General features: G+C 35.6%; 1 protein-coding gene across 7 annotated transcripts in view; it reads right to left on the bottom strand.

Moving 5' to 3' along the window:
* KLHL5 (kelch like family member 5) overlaps positions 1-19,919 on the bottom strand; it is an 84,188-nt gene that overhangs the window by 32,150 nt on the left and 32,119 nt on the right. For all 7 annotated transcript variants that reach the window (XM_033213999.1, XM_033214000.1, XM_033214001.1 and 4 more), the window contains 3 exons: positions 15,567-15,703; positions 14,635-14,831; positions 10,057-10,269 (listed from right to left, as the gene is read on the bottom strand). In XM_033213999.1, coding sequence (XP_033069890.1) covers positions 10,057-10,269; positions 14,635-14,831; positions 15,567-15,703 — 547 coding nt within the window. The remainder of the gene's footprint in view (positions 1-10,056; positions 10,270-14,634; positions 14,832-15,566; positions 15,704-19,919) is intronic.

Raw genomic sequence — 19,919 nt, 5'->3', positions numbered from 1 at the left:
CATTTTAAATTTCACTGAAAAACAAAACATGAGTAGCATAAATGGTATCCTCTAAAATCTTAGTACTGTAGTGCTTATCTCTGGGTAGTAGGAATACTGGTGCTTTTTAAATAAAGTTTTTTTTACTACTTTTCTATAATTTCCAGATTTTCTAAAATAAATAATTTTACTATTAAAATCAGAACTAATTCTAATGGAAGAATAATTATAAGTGGGAGTTGACTAATTATGCTGCGTTAACTTTGCTAAACAATGTCCAACTAACAACTGCAAAAGCAAAAGTTACCAATTTCTCAAGGGACAATGAACTCCAAACAGTGATTGGTCTAAAAACATTAAAATCCCTTTTGTGTCACTGAATCCAACTTTATGTATTTATATAACACAAATACAATTTTTATATGTTTATATAGCACAAATACGATTACACCTTGTCTTTTTAAAAATGATAGTCTTTTAAAAAATAAAATGAAAGTACGATCACATTGGAAATTAAATAAAACAAACAAAAATTTTAAATCTTTTCCTTTTGTGCTTGGTTCTCCATCCCCCCTACCCATCCTGCAATTCTTCCCTGCCTTATAAAAACAACCTGGTGTGCAGCCTTTCATATTTTCTTCATATTTATGCAATCCTCTGCTGACATAATTCTCATACATTTATATGTATAACATATATAAATACATGTAGTAATTTTTACAGTTTTTTCTTTTAGTAATTGTTTTATTATATGCTTTGCTGCATCTTACCATCTTTACTCAACAATATCTCACGAAAATTCCTCCAGGTCTTCTAAAAAGGTATAGTTCTGATCTATTCTTTTTTTTTTTTTTTTTTTTTGAGACGGAGTCTTGCTCTGTCGCCCAGGCTGGAGTGCAGTGGCACGATCTCGGCTCACTGCAAGCTCTGCCTCCCAGGTTCACGCCATTCTCCTACCTCAGCCTCCCAAGTAGCTGGGAATACAGGCGCCCGCCACCACATCCGGGTAATTTTTTGTATTTTTAGTAGAGATGGGGTTTCACTGTGTTAGCTGGGATGGTCTCGATTTCCTGACCTCCTGATCCGCCCGCCTCGGCCTCCCAAAGTGCTAGGATTACAGGCGTGAGCCACCGGGCCCGGCCTGATCTATTCTTTTTAATAACTGCATAATACTCTATAGTATATAGATATGCTAATTTTTTAGCCATTTCCTTATTATGGTCATTAACTTTGTTTCAGTATGTACATACATATATTCATATGTATATATGTGTATATATACACACATGCATATGTAAATATACTTTTTTCTGCTACTAAAAACAAGTCCAGTACAAAAGTCCTTATGTATTAATTTTTACCTTTATAGGACAGATTTCTAAGAATTGAATTGATTCCAGGTGGGTCAAAGTATATATGTATGCATGTGTGTGCACATATATGTGTATCTGTGTGTGTCTATGTGTATGATCAATGTTGTCAGATTATTTTCCAGAGTGGCTCACATTCCATTATAGTCATGTATAATAAAGTGGCTCACATTCCATTTTATATATATATATAGAGAGAGAGGAAAGCCATGTATACATATATATATCTAGAGAGAGAGAGAGAGAGACCTATACATATAGCCATGTATATAGCCATATATATGTATATACGGCCATATATGTGTGTCTATATATAGAGACAGCCATGTATAGCAAAGTGGCTCACATTCCATTATAGCCATATATAAGAGCACAAGACCACAACATTCCTGCCAGGAATAAGTGTTTTAGCTCTTTTTGTTAATGATATCACATTTTCCCTTTAATTTGAATTTTTCTGATAAGTGAATATAAGCATTTAAAAATATTTTGACCATTTGTACTTTTTTCTTCCTTTATCTGCCTCCTTTTGTCTACTATCTTTTAATTAAAAATTTGTAAGAGTTTCTTATAATACACACACTAATCCTTTATTTTTCAACTGTATTTTTCTAGATTTTTAATCATTTGTCTATTAAGGTTGTTTCATAATACTTTTGCTATTCAAATAATTTTTCATTTTTAGGTCATCAAATATGTGTCTTTCTTTTCATAGTCCTGCTTAGAAAGTCTTTTTGCTGCAGTTTGTAGATGTAGTCTCCTGGATTATCTGGCAAGATTTTATTGCTTTCTTTCATTTAGGCAAGGATCCATGTGAAATTCATTTTTTTTGGAATTAATGTTTAACTAGAGTATGAGTAGAGGAGCATTTTTATTTTCTTTAAGATCAAGAGCCAGTTCTGTACCACTTATTAAATAACCCCCTCCATTTCCAACTGAATTGGATCTTGGTCATAAATTACATTCCATAAATAGATCTCAAGGTATATGAGGTTTGTTTTTTTAATTCTTTATTCTATCGATTTGTCTACTCCTATTTCTAAATAGCATATTTTATTACAGTGTCTTTTACAGCATATTCTGATACCCGATATTTTTAGGTTTCCCTCGCTGTTAACTTTCATAGCTTTCTTGGCTATTTTTGTGCCTTTATTTTTCATGTAAACTTAAGACAAATTTATCCAGTTTTTTTTTATCCTGATTCTCTTGGAATTCTAATAAGAACTTAAATTTATTAATTAAATTTATTAATTTTGGAGAACTGATGTTTTTATATTAAGTCTTTCTGTTCAAGAAGCCTTTCCATTTGTTGTATAGCTTTCTACATATTATACCTTTCTTGATTATATATTTCCTATATATTTTATTATTTTCATTGCTATTGGGAATGGATTTTAAAAGTTTACTTCATATATGTTTTGCAGGAGAGAAAATCTACTGATTACACTTGTATTAACCTATTGCTTTACCAAATTCCCTTATTAAGCTCTATGTGTTATGCAAATAATCATAACTGTCACCAAATAGGGATAGTCAAATATCTTTTTCTAATGTGTATGCCAATTATTTTATTATTGCAATTGCTAAAGCCTTCTAAAGAATGTTAAATAATTAGGATGATAGAGTATCTTGTTTCTGGTTTGAATTGATATGGTTTTAGTGTTTCATTATTTAGGACAATAGTTGCTGTAACATTTAGTTATCTATTTTTATTATATTCAATAAAGATAATATAGATTTTCATAGATTTTTTTTTTTTTTTTTTTGAGACAGGATGTCTCACTGTCACCCAGGCTGGAGTGTGATGGCGCAATCTCAGCTCACTGCAACCTCTGCCTCCCAGGTTCAGGCAATTCTCCTGCCTCAGCCTCCTGAGTAGCTGGGATTACAGGCATGCGCCACCACATCCAGCTAATTTTTGTATTTTTAGTAAAGACGGGCTTCACCATATTGGCTAGGCTGGTCTTGAGCTCCTGCCTTCAAGTGATTCTCCTACCTTGGCCTCCCACAGTGCTGGGATCACAGGCATGAGCCACCATGCCTCGCCCCTTCATAGATTTCTTAATGATCATTTCAGTATTCCTGGAAAAAGACCTTTCTGGTCAGAGTGTATACTTTCGATACACTGCGGGTTGTATTTGACTATATATTTCTTTACAATTTTATTGGGGCATACTTTACATGTCCTAATTTATCCATTCCAAGTACACAATTCAGTGATTTGTAGTAAATTACCAAGTTGTGGAACTATTACCATAAAACCGTTCTGAAACATTTTCTTCACCTCAATTAGATCCCACATGCCCATTTACTGTTGATCCTCATTCCCATCTTCTGTCCCAAGCACTAATCTGTCTCTACAGATTTGCTTTTGCTGGACATTTCATATACAGAGAATCATACAATATGGAGACTCTGGTGTCTTGCTTCTTTCCCTTAGCATACTTTTGAGACTTGTCCCTGCTGTAGCTACTCGTATCAGTGCTTCATTTCTTTTTATCATTGAATAATATTCCACTGTCGGTCTACTCCTCATTTTATCTATCCATTCATCAGTTGATGGATGCTTCTTAGGTTGCTTCCAGTTTCAAGCTATTATGAACAAAGCTGCCAAGAACGTTTATGTACAAGTCTTTGTGTGGATATATTTCTCTTGGGTAATTATTACCTAGGAGTAGAATTGCTGGGGCATATGGCAAATTTATGTTTAACTTTTTAAGAAACAACCAAACTGTTTTATAAAGTGGCGGCACCACCTTACATTCCCACCAGCACTGTACGAGGGTTCCTGTTTTTGCACATCCTCACCAATTGTTAGTTTGTCTCTATTTTAGCCATTCAGGAAGGTGGAAAATGTGGTTTTATTTTGCATTTTCCTAGTGACTAATGATGTTGATGATATGTTCATGTTTTTATAGAGGAAGAGGGAAACAGTCTCTAAAAAGAGTCACTATAAAAAAGTTGGTGGCATTTGGAAACTAGCACTGCATACCAAAGGCAAAAAAGCCAAAATATGATGTAAGTCCCCTGATCTACACCAGAATATACATTTTGGTATTAATTACTCCACATTTTTTTCTATGCATACAAAACATAGTTATACTTGTCACAGAAACCATTAGTGAATATGCATAAAGTTGGCTCATTAAGGTTAATTTTAATGTTTATGTTAATTCTATTATATACAATTACTTTAGTCATTTCTAAATAAAAATAAATGTAAAAAAATGTAGAAAGTAAACTCTTGGAAGACTCAATAGTAACTGCAATTTGAAGCAAAGTATATTTCCTAATATACAGATAATCTATAATTATGAATAAGTAGGATTAATTAAATGAATAAGTAGGATTAAACTATAATCTATAAATTATGAATAAGTAGGATTAATTACATTTGAATTAAAAAAGCCATTAATCTAAGTATCACATTAATCAAATGGGAGGAACCAGGTATCATTTAGAAAATTATTCAGAAGACACTGAGAGAAAACTACAAAATATATACTCTTATGTACTCTGCATTTTTGGTGAATACTAAATGCCTTCTCTGCTATAAAAGAAGAGCAAATTATTAAAATGAAAGCATTCATAATACAGGAACAAAGTTTCATTTTATAAATTTTTATCCTCACTCATATTTGTTCACCTTATGACTACTGCTCTAAAACTGTCCCCTCAAACACAAATAGAATGTGAATAATTTATGAACTCTATAGATGTTAAAAAAATGTTTTGGAGGCTGGGCAAGGGGGCTTATGCCTATAATCCCAGCATATTGGGAGGCTTAGGCAGGAGGATCACTTGAGGCCAGGAGTTTGAGAGCAGCTTGGGCAACAAAGTGAGACCCTGTCTCTACAAAAAATTAAAAAAAAAAAACAACTAGTCAGATGTGTGATGGGGCACAGTGACTGTAGTCTCAGCTACTCGAGAGGCGGAGGTGGGAGGATCACTTGAGCCCAGGAGTTTGAGGCTGCAGTGAGCTATGATTGTGCCACTACACTCAAGCCTGAGTGACAGAGTGAGACCCTGTCCAAAAAAAAAAGTTGTTTTAGTATCAAGACCTTGTAAACTAAAAGAATGCTAAAGGTAAATACTGACTCATTTTATATTTCCGACTTTCTTTAGAAAACAATACCAAACTGAGAGTGGAATAGCAGAGACTCAGATACTTATAAATTCAGGCTAAACATTGAAAACATTTACAATTTAGGTGTCAAAATCTTTTAAATAATGTATATATGCCCTAGTATTTCTATTCACATGGTTTAAAATTTGATCAAATGGAAATGTTTGGAATGCTTTCAAGAGTAAGATAAAATCAATCACAGTACTTTGAGAAGCTGAGGTGGGAGGACCACTTGAGTCCAGTAGTCAAAGACCACTCAGGGCAACATGGTGAGACCCTATTTCCACAAAATTTTTAAAAACTGGGCACCGTGGCTCACACCTGTAATCCCAGCACTTTGGGAGACCGAGGTGGGTGGATTTCTTGAGGTCAGGAGTTCGAGACTAGCCTGGCCAACATGGTGAAACCCTATCTCTACTAAAAATACAAAATTAGTTGGGCATGGTGGCGTGTGTCTGTTAATCCTAGCTACTCGGGAGGCTGAGGCAGGAGAATCTCTTGAACCCAGGAGGCAGAGGTTGCAGTGAGATAAGATTGTACCACTGCACTCCAGCCTGGGCAAAAAGAGCAAAACTCTGTCAAAAAAAAAAAAAGCCATACAAAAATGATCATCAGGCATTATTTCCTATATTATTTTAAGAATCTACTGTTGGAGACACTATGATAAAATTACTGTATGTAAATTGAATCCCTTCTAGCCAGGGTAAGTGGAATGTTTCATATTAACAGAGTAGGATAAAATCTCATTTAGTTGGTATCATTGGAAAAGGAGCTATTTCATAAAAATAAATTCTCTTGGTAACCACACCTAATCTGAATTTTAAAAATATTAGTCATTTATTATTTGATTGGCATATGGTAATTTAATAATTGTTATATTTTCCTACCTTTTAAAATAAAACATACAGGATACAATCCAACACTTTCTTCATTATTTTAGTGTCTACTTCAAAACTTTATTATCTGATAACTCTAATTCTGCAATCTTGCCATTCACTTATGGCAGTGAAAAAAAATCAATCCTGCCAGTATCTCTAAATGTCACAATACTGCAGCACAGTATTATCACTGTAGGAAAGAAAAATGTTCTGAGAGGTACAGTAACTTCTTTAAATTATACAAGGCAATGTGGCTTCCATCACCACTACTTATGGTGGACAATGGTTCTCACACTTGAGGATGCATCAAAGCCACTGGAAGACTTTTTTTTTTTTTTTTTTGAGACGGAGTCTCGCTCTGTTGCCCAAACTGGAGTGCAGTGGCCAGATCTCAGCTCACTGCAAGCTCCGCCTTTCGGGTTCACGCCATTCTCCTGCCTCAGCCTCCTGAGTAGCTGGGACTACAGGCGCCCGCCACCTGGCCCGGCTAGTGTTTTTTTGTATTTTTTAGTAGAGACGGGGTTTCACCGTGTTAGCGAGGATGGTCTCGATCTCCTGACCTTGTGATCCGCCCGTCTCGGCCTCCCAAAGTGCTGGGATTACAGGCTTGAGCCACCGCGCCCGGCCTGGAAGACTTATTAAAACACCATTTGCTAGGCCCCAGCCCCAGAGTTTCATATTCAGTAGGTGTGAGGTGAGGCCTAATCTGTATTTCCAAGAAGTTCCAAGTAGTGCTGATCTTCCTGTTAGGGACTGCACTTTGAGAACCACTGGGCTAATCCACTGGATTTTCCTTCCTTGTCTTCTCTGTAGCAAAGGATGATGATAAAACTTTGTCCTTTTTGAAGTATGATATCAATTTTTAATAACACTCCGGTTATTTAGCCAGGTTTGGGAACAACCTCTATATATTGTGTCTCCTAGGGTTCCATCCCGAGCACTCTTGTGTACTCCTTGGCCAGTGTCATTCTCTTGCCTTTGGATTCAACAAATCTAAGGAAGTAGTTTTCAAAAAAGTCTAAGGACTTCAGAGTCCTTAGACTCTAAAAGAATTAAAGGTGCCAAGAAGCTTTGGGAACATGATTCTTCAACTTCCTTCTCCATTCCCTGAATTAGCTCTTCATTCTATATTCCTTGTTTCAATTGAGAGCACCTTTTAATTAGCCTAATTGCACAAATCAGAGTCAGTCTCGATTCCTCTTTTCGTATACCCTCACCATTCAGTCATTAAGTTTTGTCAATCTGACCTCATAAATAGCTCTTGAGCCTGGTAATTTCTGTCTATATCCACTGCCAGAGTGTGCCTAATTCACTTGTCTGAATTCCAAAAGCCTTCCTAATGGGTTTTGGCTTTGACCCCTCAGATCCATTCTCCACAATGCAGTTACAGTAATCTTTCTGAAATAAAATTATAATTATGCCACTCCTACTAAAAAATCCTTTAGTGCTTCCTCATTGCTTTCAGGATAAAATTCAAACTCCTTGGCATAACTAGAGGTTCTCCATGTTCTGGTCCATTCCCCTCTTCAGCCTCATCTCTTGACTTTATCCCCTTTTATTTCTGCACTCTAGCGATGCAAACTACCTTCACATTCCAAAATACAATATACTTGTTCATGACTTCATGATGAAGTACAGCTCCTATTTCTCCTGGTTATCACCCTCTTTTGGGTGGCTAATTCATAATGTGGATCAAGTAACACTGTAAGAAGTTCTCCCTGTTTTCTCATCAACCCCTCTTTTGGGTGGGTTACTTCCATTATTTTCAGAATGCCACATTCACGTATCTGTCACAGTCTTCATCTCATTATAATCACTGATTTATTTTTTTAATCTATTTCTTCCTCCATCTGATACCATCTCCCTGCTACCTCTAGCAATTTTACACACAGTACATTCAAGAGGCAGAATGGTTTAGCGGATAAGGTACAGAACTGTTCTTGGGTTCAAGTCCCACCTCTGCCTCTTATTAGCCCTATGATGTTAGCCAAATAGCAAAAACCAATTAAAACCACAATGCAGAAAGAGAGGAATTTATGCAATCACACTGTGATTTTGAACATACGGATTTATTTTTTTGGTCTGTCACTTCATTTGCACAACAGGTGTTGGAACAAATGATCTCCAAAATGCCTTTCAACCCTAAGAACTTATGGCTAGGATTACCAGTAGTATCCTGGATAAGAGATATTTTAAAGGTCTATGAGAGTCGTGCAAATATAGTACCATGAATATTTGAAACTACAGAAGTGAAGTAAATTGTCAGGTTACTTAATTGCACAGATTCTTTTCAAAGTCAAATAGGATTTTTCAGATTTGGTATGATTTCATCTAGAAAGAATTTTAAAAAATCTGCTAAGTAGCAGTAAAAATGTAACTCCCTTTTAAAAATCTGATTTCAAGAGAAACATTTTATTATGTTACTTTTCCTGAATTATCAACTCATGCAGTTTCAGTCCTATGTATTCATACAATATTCTATTTCTGAAGAGGAAGGTCTTACAAAGCATCCACATTGATTACTGTCTCTGTAAGGTAAAGAACAGTAACTTTTGCTCACAACAGCAGGAAATAATGCTTTATGCTCAAGATAACTGCAAATAAGAGAACATTTATGACACTTTAAAAAAAGCAAAAGAAAGTCAACTTGAACAGTAACAGCTCATTCTTTTTCTGCTTTCAAAACCTCTTTCACCATTCAAGGCCTTGAGATAGGCAGCAAAGTATACAGGGAAAATTTTTATATACTCCAGTGAAAACTGTAAAAAGGGGAAAACTATGCATGTAAATGTTATGACTGATTGCCTTGAATGCACCAACTAGATAGCTCTTAATTCTGAAATAATATTTTTATTCACAGCACATTTTATATAATAGAGCATGTTTCTGATCCTTATAATAATCCTGTGAGATAGTCAGGGAAGACGTTATCTCTACTTGACAGATGAAGAAACTGAGCTGTGTGAATATGCCAAGTCACAGTTTTAAAATGTCAGAGCTTTGACTATTAATATACCTTATTAATTATATATCACCAGAATCCAATATTTTGTGGACACTTTATTAAACATGTGGCAAAGAAATTAAGCTAAATTTTCTGGTTTCTAGAGTCCAGTGGTCCTTTTATTAGCAGCTTTAGTAATTCTCCTCCAATTGGTAGGATAGGTTTGTAGCTGAGTCAATTAAATTACTAACCCCAAATCAAGAATGTTACTTAATTAAGGATGGGCACGGTGGCTCACACCTGTAATCTCAGCACTCTGGGAGGCTGAGGCAGGCAGATCACCTGAGGTCAGGAGTTTGAGACCAGTCTGGCCAATATGGTGAAACCCTATCTCTACTAAAAAATACAAAAATTAGCTGGGCATGGTGTCACGCACCTGTAATCCCAGCTACTTGGGAGGCTGAGGCAGGAGAATAACTTGAACTGGGGAGGCAGAGGTTGCAGTGACCTGAGATCGGGCCACTGCACTCCAGCCTGGGCAACAAAGCAAGACTCCATCTCAAAATAAAATTAAAAAAAAAAAAAAAGTTACTTAATTGAAGCAATTTAGGTAGCCAGATCTTCTGGACTGAAAACATAAGCAGAATTTTGTTAGCTACTATCTTTTCACCTACACGTTTCATAGGAATACGTGTAAAATTACTTTCTTTGATAGAATAGGCAAAGAAAAATTCCTATAAACAAGTACCTATTAATTACCTGTGGTGCAAGAAGAGGTAGCCTAATATAAGCCAAAAGTTTACTTAGATCTTTCCGTCTCTGTTCTAAATCATGACGGACCCAAGTAAGAAGTGCATTCAATATTGTCTCCTCATTAGGAATGTTCATGTCATCACTTGCCAAGAGCTTTGCAATTTCGCTGGCTGGTAATAATACAAATTCCTGGTTTCTGATTACTTCCATGAAATGCTCCTAGAGGGAAGAAATAGCAGATAAACAATATTGTCCCTTCTGACCATCACAATTTACTTAGAAGAAAGTAAAAGCTTTTTGTGTTAGCTACCACACACAATTTATATTTTAGACCTTACAATGTACTACTACTTGTTAGGAAAGAAACACAGCAGAGAAAAAAAAAATTAAACTACAATTATGTTGTTAAACATATATAAGTAGAATTAAAGTGTTATATCACTTATTACATTCAAAAAATGGACCTGGGACATTTAAGTATTGCTTCACTCAAGTTAGGAAATACTTCTGGCCATTCTTTTGAAGGAAGAGATAAAAAATGAATTAGACACTGAGATGTATGATACTCTAACATGAGAAGTAGTTAGATTTGTGGTTTGGATTTGTAGGTGCTGAAGAATTTGGCCAGCAGTGGAGCCAAACACCTAGAGAGCCTGGTTACTTCTCTAATTAGGAAATGGCCTCCAGGATGGCTAGATTTTCCAGAACCTTTCTAGACCACAGATGTCTTCTCATATCTTCCCTGGAATGAGTATTTGTCCTTAGGGTTATACTACAACCATATTGGTCTTCAAGATCGTTTTAATGATATTTATAAGACCATCTAGGATTTTGGGTCTGTTTTCAAATTTTTAATCTCTTTTAAGGGTCTGTTTTTTAATTTGTTATATGTTCTAAGTGTCTGTTTTTAAATTTTTAATCTCTTCTAATATAATTTACAAAGCTCTTTTGGTCTCATAGGAAAAAGGACCAAAGTGGGGGAAAAAAGTAGTGACCTACAATGCCATGGGATCAGGACATTAGATGACTCAGTCCTGGCCTCACGTTAGAATCAAATCCTCTATAATTGGAAATGGGAAATAAAAATGCCGTTAGGTGTGAGATGACCTTGATAGGCTATTATGCTAAATAATCAGGAGAGAAGGAAAACATACCATCTGATTTGAAAGGTTGTAAGTCTTAATGAATGGATAGTTGACATAGTTATAATATAAATGCAAATGCTAGACACATATTGTCCCTTAATGTTTTTCTCATATTTCCTGATGTATTATCGCTGTCTCAGCATGCAGAGGTTTACTAAAGAAGCTAAGGCTGTTTAAATTAGAGCTAGAGATAAGGACTATCAATAACTATCTTCTATATTAAAATGAGAATTATATTTTCCATATAGCCTGTGGTAACCTGAGTGAGGTACTGATCTAAAATATATATTAGCTTGGCATTCCTATCAGTAGAAGTTCTAAAGGGGAAAACCATTCATGAATAATTAATGAAGCTCAATTGCTTCAATTTATCATGATTTGTTCAAGGATGTCTAAATGAGTCTATTTTAAATGATGGATTATCATTTCAGAAACATATTTTAATAAAACTTCAATGCTAGAATGGCTCCAAGCAAAAGGTTCTATTGAATTGCATACTGACATTCTTTAGTAACACATAGCAAGAACTACAAAAATGCTGAAACTCTCAACCCAGTTATCCCATTTGTAATTTAAACCTTAATAAGTAATTTGTAAGCAAAAAACAAAGCTGAATACCTAACAATACTTCTCTGTATTATTATTTACAATGGCAAAAAATGGAAAATAGCCTACATGTTCAGTTATAGGGAGCTGTATATTAAATAAGCATTAAACATGTCAAAGACAAAGATCATGTAGCTACATGGAAAGACACTTATGATAAAATGTTAGGTGAGTGTGAAGAAACTGAAATAATAATATGTCTTTCCAATTCCTTAAACATATAAAGTATAATCGACAGATATATACATTGGTGTAACTATGCCATACTTTCAAATGGCATTAACTGGATTTCATCAGTAACAAAAAGACTATCATGTAAATATTCACTTGACAAATTATTTGTTGATGTATCTATCTCAGAATAATGCCCATTCCATTGTAGTATAATTTACATTAAGTGAAAATTGAGTTTTTCAACAACTTATGAAATACTACTGAACTCAAGGTTGAATACAAAGTATTTTTCAAAAGTATTAATTTGGTTTTGAAGCAGCTACTTTAGCAGATCTCAATGTTTTTTATGTCTTCTAGATTGAGAAAGACAATTTTAAGTTTTAAAATTAAATGTTTTTATTTGTGTCATAAATTCGAAATGACAATAAATAGTTGTAATGATACAACCAGTCTTAAGACTTTTTTAGAGGTTATATGACTTGCTCCAGGTCATGTTCAGCGGCAGGGAGAATGAGAAAACAGGTTTCCAGATTCATGGATCCTGGGGAGGACTCCTCATCCTTTACCACTTGTATTCGTGCAGGATCAGTGAACGTCCCCAGTCCATGCACCATTCACTGATTGGACTCACTGGCGTGGTATTATGCTGTATATTTTAAATCCATATTAAAATACACACAACTATCATGCTACCAAACACTTGCTAGCACTGTGCCCTTTCCCCCTTTGGAATAGTTTTTAAGCAAATGAAATTATGGAGGGATTTATTTAAATTGAAGATTGAATTTTGCTATACATTTTCATTTGGTTCCCATTGCAACAATTCAAATCAGACAATCTGCCTCTAAATTACTTATTGTTATTAGAATTCAATTTCATGTCTCTGTTAAAACTGAATAATGTTAAATAATGGCCTTGAGAAAAAAAATCTACCACAACTAATTGGCTATGAAAATAGCTTTAAAAACATTCAGCTAATTTAAATTTAATTTCTGTGTAAGCCTTAAAGCAGCAAGCATGCCTCTACTGTAAACAACAGGAGTGACCTAAATGCATATAAATGTTTTCACCTGAATAAAACTCCTTCCTAGAAAAAAGATGATTATTCAAATTATAAACTGATTATGAAGAAAAAAATCCAACTTTATATTCATCTCATTCAAAAAAGTAGTTGAAATCGCAGGTGTATGGTTAAAATGAGAATCTACAAAGAATGATAAAGACTGAGGGAAAAAAACATTTCAATGGACTTAATTTTTAAAATGTCAACATAATAGCACACTAGGGCTATATATTACTGTCCTGTTGTACAATCTCTTATTTTTCCAGTTGAGGCTCTGTGACTATCATAAACAAGAAACATTCCTGAGAAAATGACTACACCACAGGGAGGAAAACCAATCATAAAGGCTGTGGTTTTGTGAGTGCTTTTGTTCCCTCCCATAAATTTCTATTGTGTTGGATAGAGGAAATCTATATAATGATGACGACAACAATGGAATGAGACTCATTGACTGGATATATGACATGCCAATCAATGTTCTGACTGCTGAACTTCTATTAACTCATCTAATCCTCACACCAAGCTCAAGAAGTAGACAGAATTGATCTTCCCAATAGTTTGTAAATACCTATTCTTAAAATTTTTCCAAATCTCTATTTCTCTAATGAAAGATTCCTAAAGCACTCTCAATCTTTTCATATCCCAACTCAATGGAACGATGAAGGAGAGGGTAGGCAAAATAACATTTCCTAAATGCTGATAAAATCAGTAATCCACAACTGTACACATGTACGTGAATGTTCACATTTTTTCTTCTCTTAGAAACTGTATTGCCCTAAACTGAAGCATTTAAAGCAACAGTTTTCAGTCATTGCCCAGGTATGAAGAACCAACTGTTACAGTGTGGCAACATGAACATTCCTCAAAAACCCATGCACCCTCCCTTGCCTGCACCCTTCTACTGTTAAAACCATACAGGGTGGTCCTAACACTATGCTCTCAACATGACCTTATTTTCTTACTCTCCTAGGTCAACCCATTTTTTAACTTTTAAGTTCAGGGGTACATGTGAAGATTTGCTATACAGGTACACTTCTATCATGGGGGTTTGTACAGATTATTTCGTTTTATTATCCTTCAGGCTACTGAATCAGAACCTCCTCTATGATTTGAGCACATAATTTGCTATAATGAATAAAAACATCATTATACATGGTTGTAAATACTTTATACATAGTCAGATTTATCCTTAACAAAAAGCCTCCCATTCATCCTCTACCAATATGCTGCAACCTGTCACCAATTTCTATCAGTGAAATTTCTATCAGTGAATACAATCCTGAAATTCATCCACGTGCAGCAAAGTAAAATGTTTGGGGAGAGTCCTATTTTAAAAAGCAGCAAATCTGCAAATCTTAATGGAATAGGCGTAGGCCACTGTTCTGTTTCCCAGGGACTACTTTAGGGCTTGATTCATATACCCAGGAGAAGTATTACTTGGTGCTTTCCCATTATAACTCAATGAAAATATGACACACTAGGCAATGAAACTCAATCTCAAGACATGTGGCAGAGCCATGGGAAAACAGTAACATGTAGATAAGCCTGCAACAATAAGAAATATGCATTTGGAGGATACTTTCAAAAAATACATACCATAGTATAATTGTGAGCCACTTTATGCAAATCTGTACAACCTTGGGCATCAGCAAAAGAACGAATTCCAAGACAGTTGGATGGATGAAGCTGTTTCATTAAAAACTTACAGCATGCTTCTACAACCTGTGAAAGCTGAAGAAGGCAAGCTGTAGATAACAGGCACTCAATATTATCTTCTTTTAATTCAAGGCGGCCTTAATGATAAAAAGAAATTCCATTAGCTATGGAACTACATTAACCTTATTTTATAAAATAACTGATGTTAACAGTGGTGGTTCCATGTAAGAGCTCATTACATGCATTACAGACCTACATGGTTTAAGACATCCCAAAACGAAAAAAAGGACTAAATGGAGAAAAAAATTATTAGCTCCTTGAGACATCTACTAAAATAAAAACTAATGGCGTATTTTCAGAATTTTAAAATGATACATTAGTTAGTAACTTACATCTACTATATACCTGTGTAACTCTCTTTTTTTTTTTTTTTTTTTTTTTTGAGACAGGGTCTTTTCTATTGCCCAGGCTGGAGTGCAGTGGTGTAACCAATGGCTCACTGCAGCATTGAAATCCTGGGCTCAAGTGATCATCTGTCCCGCCTTGGCTTCCCGAAGTGCTGGGGTTTACAGGTATAAGCCACTGCATCTGGCCAACTCTCAAATTTTAAATGTAAAAATTTGACACTACATAATTAATTTAATTTTTATATTAACATTTTAAAGGGCCATTCAAAAACTTAATTATGATAACCATTTTAAAGGTTTTAATATGGAGATTTTAATTTATCACCAGGTTAAATACAAAAGGGTAGTGATGACAACAGCAGACTTAACTGTTAGCTATGGCATGCTTTCTAAAAACAGAAATCCGAAATCTAATAATACAACATAAATCTAAGAGGTTTTAATTTACATTTTCAGACTTGTTACCTGTATAAGCATACTGGATCAAGGACCACAATGAATTTGGTTCTACACCTTCCATTTTTATTTCTTCTTGTCTTGCTTCTCTGACATCATTAGTAAACATGGCAGCAAAATAGTCTGAGACAGAGGAGAGCACCAATCTGAGAACACATTAGGAAAAAAAAAAAATCAATGACCACATTCAAGTTGATGTTCATTAATAAATGCTGCTGCTTCTTTTTTATCTGTTACTCATAGTGCATGGTACTAGGAAATGCATTTTAAGCTTGACAAATTGCTTTATGCTCTAGTTCCTTCCTTTGAATAATAAATTACCATTACCAGATTTTCTGCTGAGGTGAATGCTTTACCAGCTCACTACTCAAATCATGCTTTATAACATCCAGAAAACAAGCTACAAGCCCATAGCATCAAATCAACTATATAAAGGAAAAAATGTAAAAGTTATTGTTTGCTTATCACTTTTGAAAAATAAATAAAGCCATTTAAAAAAAATTTAATTATAGAGTAGTGAATATATAGGAGACATCTGAAAATGGTTTTTGCTAGCAAGTTTTAAACTTTTATAATAGTCTGTTATCTTAGTCTGCATTTTGTTAAAAATTATGTTGTGATAACACTATAAAACTATATTTTTATAATATAATTATAAAATATATTAGCTATGTCTTTAAGTTTTTGATGGTCATATATAATACATTTAAATTATAATTTTTTTTTTTTTTTTGAGACAGAGTCTCATTCTGTCTCCCAGGCTGGAGTGCTGTGCTGTGATCTCTGCTCACTGCAACCTCTGTTTCCCAGGTTCAAGCAATTCTCCTGCCTTGGCCTCCCGAGTAGCTGGGATTACAGAGGTGGCCACCATGTCCAGCTAATTTTTTTATTTTTAGTAGAGACGGAGTTTTGCCATGATGGCCAGGTTGGTCTTGAACTCCTGGCCTTAAGTGATCAGCCCACCTGGGCCTCCCAAAGAGCTGGGATTACAGACGTGAGTCACGGCACCCGGCCTTATTTTTGAAACAGGCATTTTTTCACTGGATAATGTCTTGAAGACATTTCCATGTCAGCACACTTAAACAGATTTTAAATAAATATTTTCATTTTTAAAAGTAACAAAAATTATGATACAGATAATCATTGGGTCCCTCTCTAATTCCATTTTCTTACCTCCCCAGGAGTGGCATTGCTGAGTCATAAGATTTGCCAAAGTAAGGTACCAATTTAGACCCCACCAGCACTGTATAAGACTAACATTTTCCCCATAATATTATCAGATGTTAAAATTTTTGGCTATCTATGTAGTGTTAAATGCTATCTCATTGTTGTTTCAATTTTCATTTATCTGATTGCTAGTGAGGTTTTTCAAATGCTTATTGGCCACCGGTTGCTTCTTCAGAAAATTGCCTATTCATTCATTCATTCATTCAATGAACAAATACGGATGTGTGTCCAATAAGTACTGGGTACTGTTCTAGGTACTTGAGATACATCAGGGTACAAAATAAGACAAAAGATCCCTCCCTTATGGAGTCTTACATTTAGAGGGTAGGGAAACAATGATCAGCAGAAGTAAATTCTATAGTATATTAAGAGGTGATAAGTGCTAAGGGGAAAAAAAGTAGGGCAAAGGCAAATGGGGAAAGGGTGGTGAGTTTAAATAGGCGGTCTCACTGGAAAGTGACATGGGAAAAGACCTGAAGGAGGTTTAGGATTTGGTCATGCAGGTATCTGGGAATAGCCTTCAAGCAGAAGAAATAGTGCAAAAATCCAAAGGCAGGAGCAGCATGCCAGGCACATGCAAGTTACTACAAGAGGTTGAGTGGCTGATGCTGACTGACCAAGACAGAGACCAATAGGACAATACTAGAGAGATACGGCAGGCTGGATCGCATATGCCATTGCATGTACTTTGTCTTTCACATCCAGTAACATGAGGAGTCAATGAAAGATTCGATCAAAGAAATGACTGAATCTGGGTTCTACTTTAAAGGATCACCCAGGTAGCTATGTTAAAACAGAATGTAGGGGCAAAGAGTGGAGGCACGGAGACCAGTTGGGAGGCTTTTGCATCAGTCATCTAAGTGAGATGTTGATGGCTCACACAAGCATGGCAGGTAAGGTAATGAGTTCAGTTTTGGAAATACAGAATTTGAGGTGCTTCTATGAAATTCAGGTTGAAATAGCTTTTCTAACAAACCCATGTTCATAACCTGGACTTTCTGTCACAGTATATAGTAGTATCTCAATAAATGTATGCTAATTGAGTCACTGAAAACTGTAATACCAAACCAATTCTTCCTAATGATTCTATTTCCACTTTGGAAAGTTTTTTTTTGTTTTTTAATTTCAATAGGTTTTTGGGCAATGGGTGGTGTTTTGTTATATGAATAGTTCTTTAGTGGTAATTTCTGAGATTTTGGTGTACCCATCCCCCAAGCAGAGTACATTGTATCCAATGTGTAGTCTTTTATCCCTTACTCCCCTCCCACCCTATCCCCTAAGTCCCCAAAGTCCATTGTATCATTCTTTTTTTGGGGGTGCGGGGGAGACAGAGTCTCACTCTGTCGCCCAGGCTGGAGTGCAGTGGCATGATCTTGGCTCACTGCATCCTCTGCCTCCCAGAATCAAGCAATACTCGTAACTCAGCCTCCCAAGTGGCTGGGACTACAGGTTCACGCCACCACACCTGGCTAGTTTTTGTATTTTTAGTAGAGATGGAGCTCTGCCATGTTGGCCAGGCTGGTCTGGAACTCCTGGCCTCAAGTGATCCACCTTAGCCTTCCAAAGTGCTAGGATTACAGGTCCTGAGCCACCATGCTTGGCCCATTGTATCTTTTGTTTGTTTTTTTTGTTTTTTTTGGAGACAAAGTCTCACTCTGTCGCCCAGGCTGGAGTGCAGTGGCATGATCATGGTTCACTGCAACCTCCATCGTCTGGGTTCAAGCAATTCTCCTGCCTCGGCCTCCTGAGTAGCTGGGATTACAGGCACCTGCCACCACGCCCGGCTAATTTTTGTATTTTTAGTAAAGATGGTGTTTCACCATCTTGGTCAGGCTGGTCTTGAACTTCTGACCTCGTGATCTACCTGCCTCGGCCTCACAAGGTGCTGGGATTACAGATGTGAGCCATCGTGCCTGGCTTCACTGTATCATTCTTATGCCTTTGCATCCTCATAGCTTAGCTCCCACTTATGAGTGAGAACATATGATGTTTGGTTTTCCATTCTTGAGTTACTTCACTTAAGTCTCCAGTTCCATCCAAGTTGCTGAGAATCCCATTATTTCATTCCTTTTTATGGGTGAGTAGTATTCCATGATATATGTCCACTCTTTATCCACTCGTTGATTGGGCTGGTTCTATATTTTTGCAATTAAAAACTGTGCTGCTATAAACCTGTGTGCAAATATCTTTTTCGTAACTTCTTTTCCTCTGAATTGATAGCTGGTATTGCTGGATCAATTGGTAGATTTACTTTTAGTTTTTTTTTTTTACTTTTAGTTCTTTAAGGAATCTCCACACTGTTTTCTGTAGTGTTTGTACTAGTGTGCATTCCTGCCAACAGTGTAAAAGTGTTCCCTTTTCACCAATATCTATGCCACATTGATTATTTTTTGATTTTATGATCGTGGCCATTCTTGCAAGAGTAAGGTGGTATTGCACTGTGGTTCTGATTTGCACTCCCCGATCATTAGTGATGTTAACCATGTTTTCATATGTTTGTTGGCCATTTGTGTATCTTCTTTTGAGAACTATCTATTCATGTCCTTAGCCCACTTTTTGATGGGACTGTTTTTTTTTTCTTTTCTGATTTGAGCTTTTTGGTAGATTCTGGATATTAGTCCTTTGTAGGATGTATAGATTGTGAAGATTTTCTCACTCTCTGTGGGTTGTCTGTTAACTCACAGACATTCTTTCTTTTGCTGTGCAGAAGTTTTTTAGTTTAATTAAGTCCCATCTATTCATCTTTGTTTTTGTTGCATTTGCTTTTGGGTTCTTGGTCATGAAGTCTTTGCCTAAGCCAATGTCTAGAAGGCTTTTTCCAATGTTATCTCACTTTGGAAGGTTTTTTTTTTTTTTTAAAAAAAAAAACCTTTGGGACAGAGTGTTAATTAGTTTTGAAGGGCATCCAGAAAAGAAAAAAACCTTTGAGAATCATAGTGGTGATTAACAATGAACAACTGAATACAGAATTATAAGAAAATGAATTATTTTTTATTAAACAGCTCTTTTCCTTTTCTTACTTCAAGAAATAATATGTAATTTGTAGTAAAGGCTTTTTTTCCCTAGCACTGCTTTTCATACTTCTTGGAAATCAGCAAACAGAAATTGGGATAGATATGTCTATTTTAAAAACTC

The sequence above is a fragment of the Trachypithecus francoisi genome, unplaced genomic scaffold, assembly GCF_009764315.1.
Source record: "Trachypithecus francoisi isolate TF-2019V2 unplaced genomic scaffold, Tfra_2.0 Lachesis_group1, whole genome shotgun sequence".
Lineage (NCBI taxonomy): Eukaryota > Metazoa > Chordata > Mammalia > Primates > Cercopithecidae > Trachypithecus > Trachypithecus francoisi.
This window is presented reverse-complemented; position numbering and strand designations above follow the sequence as displayed.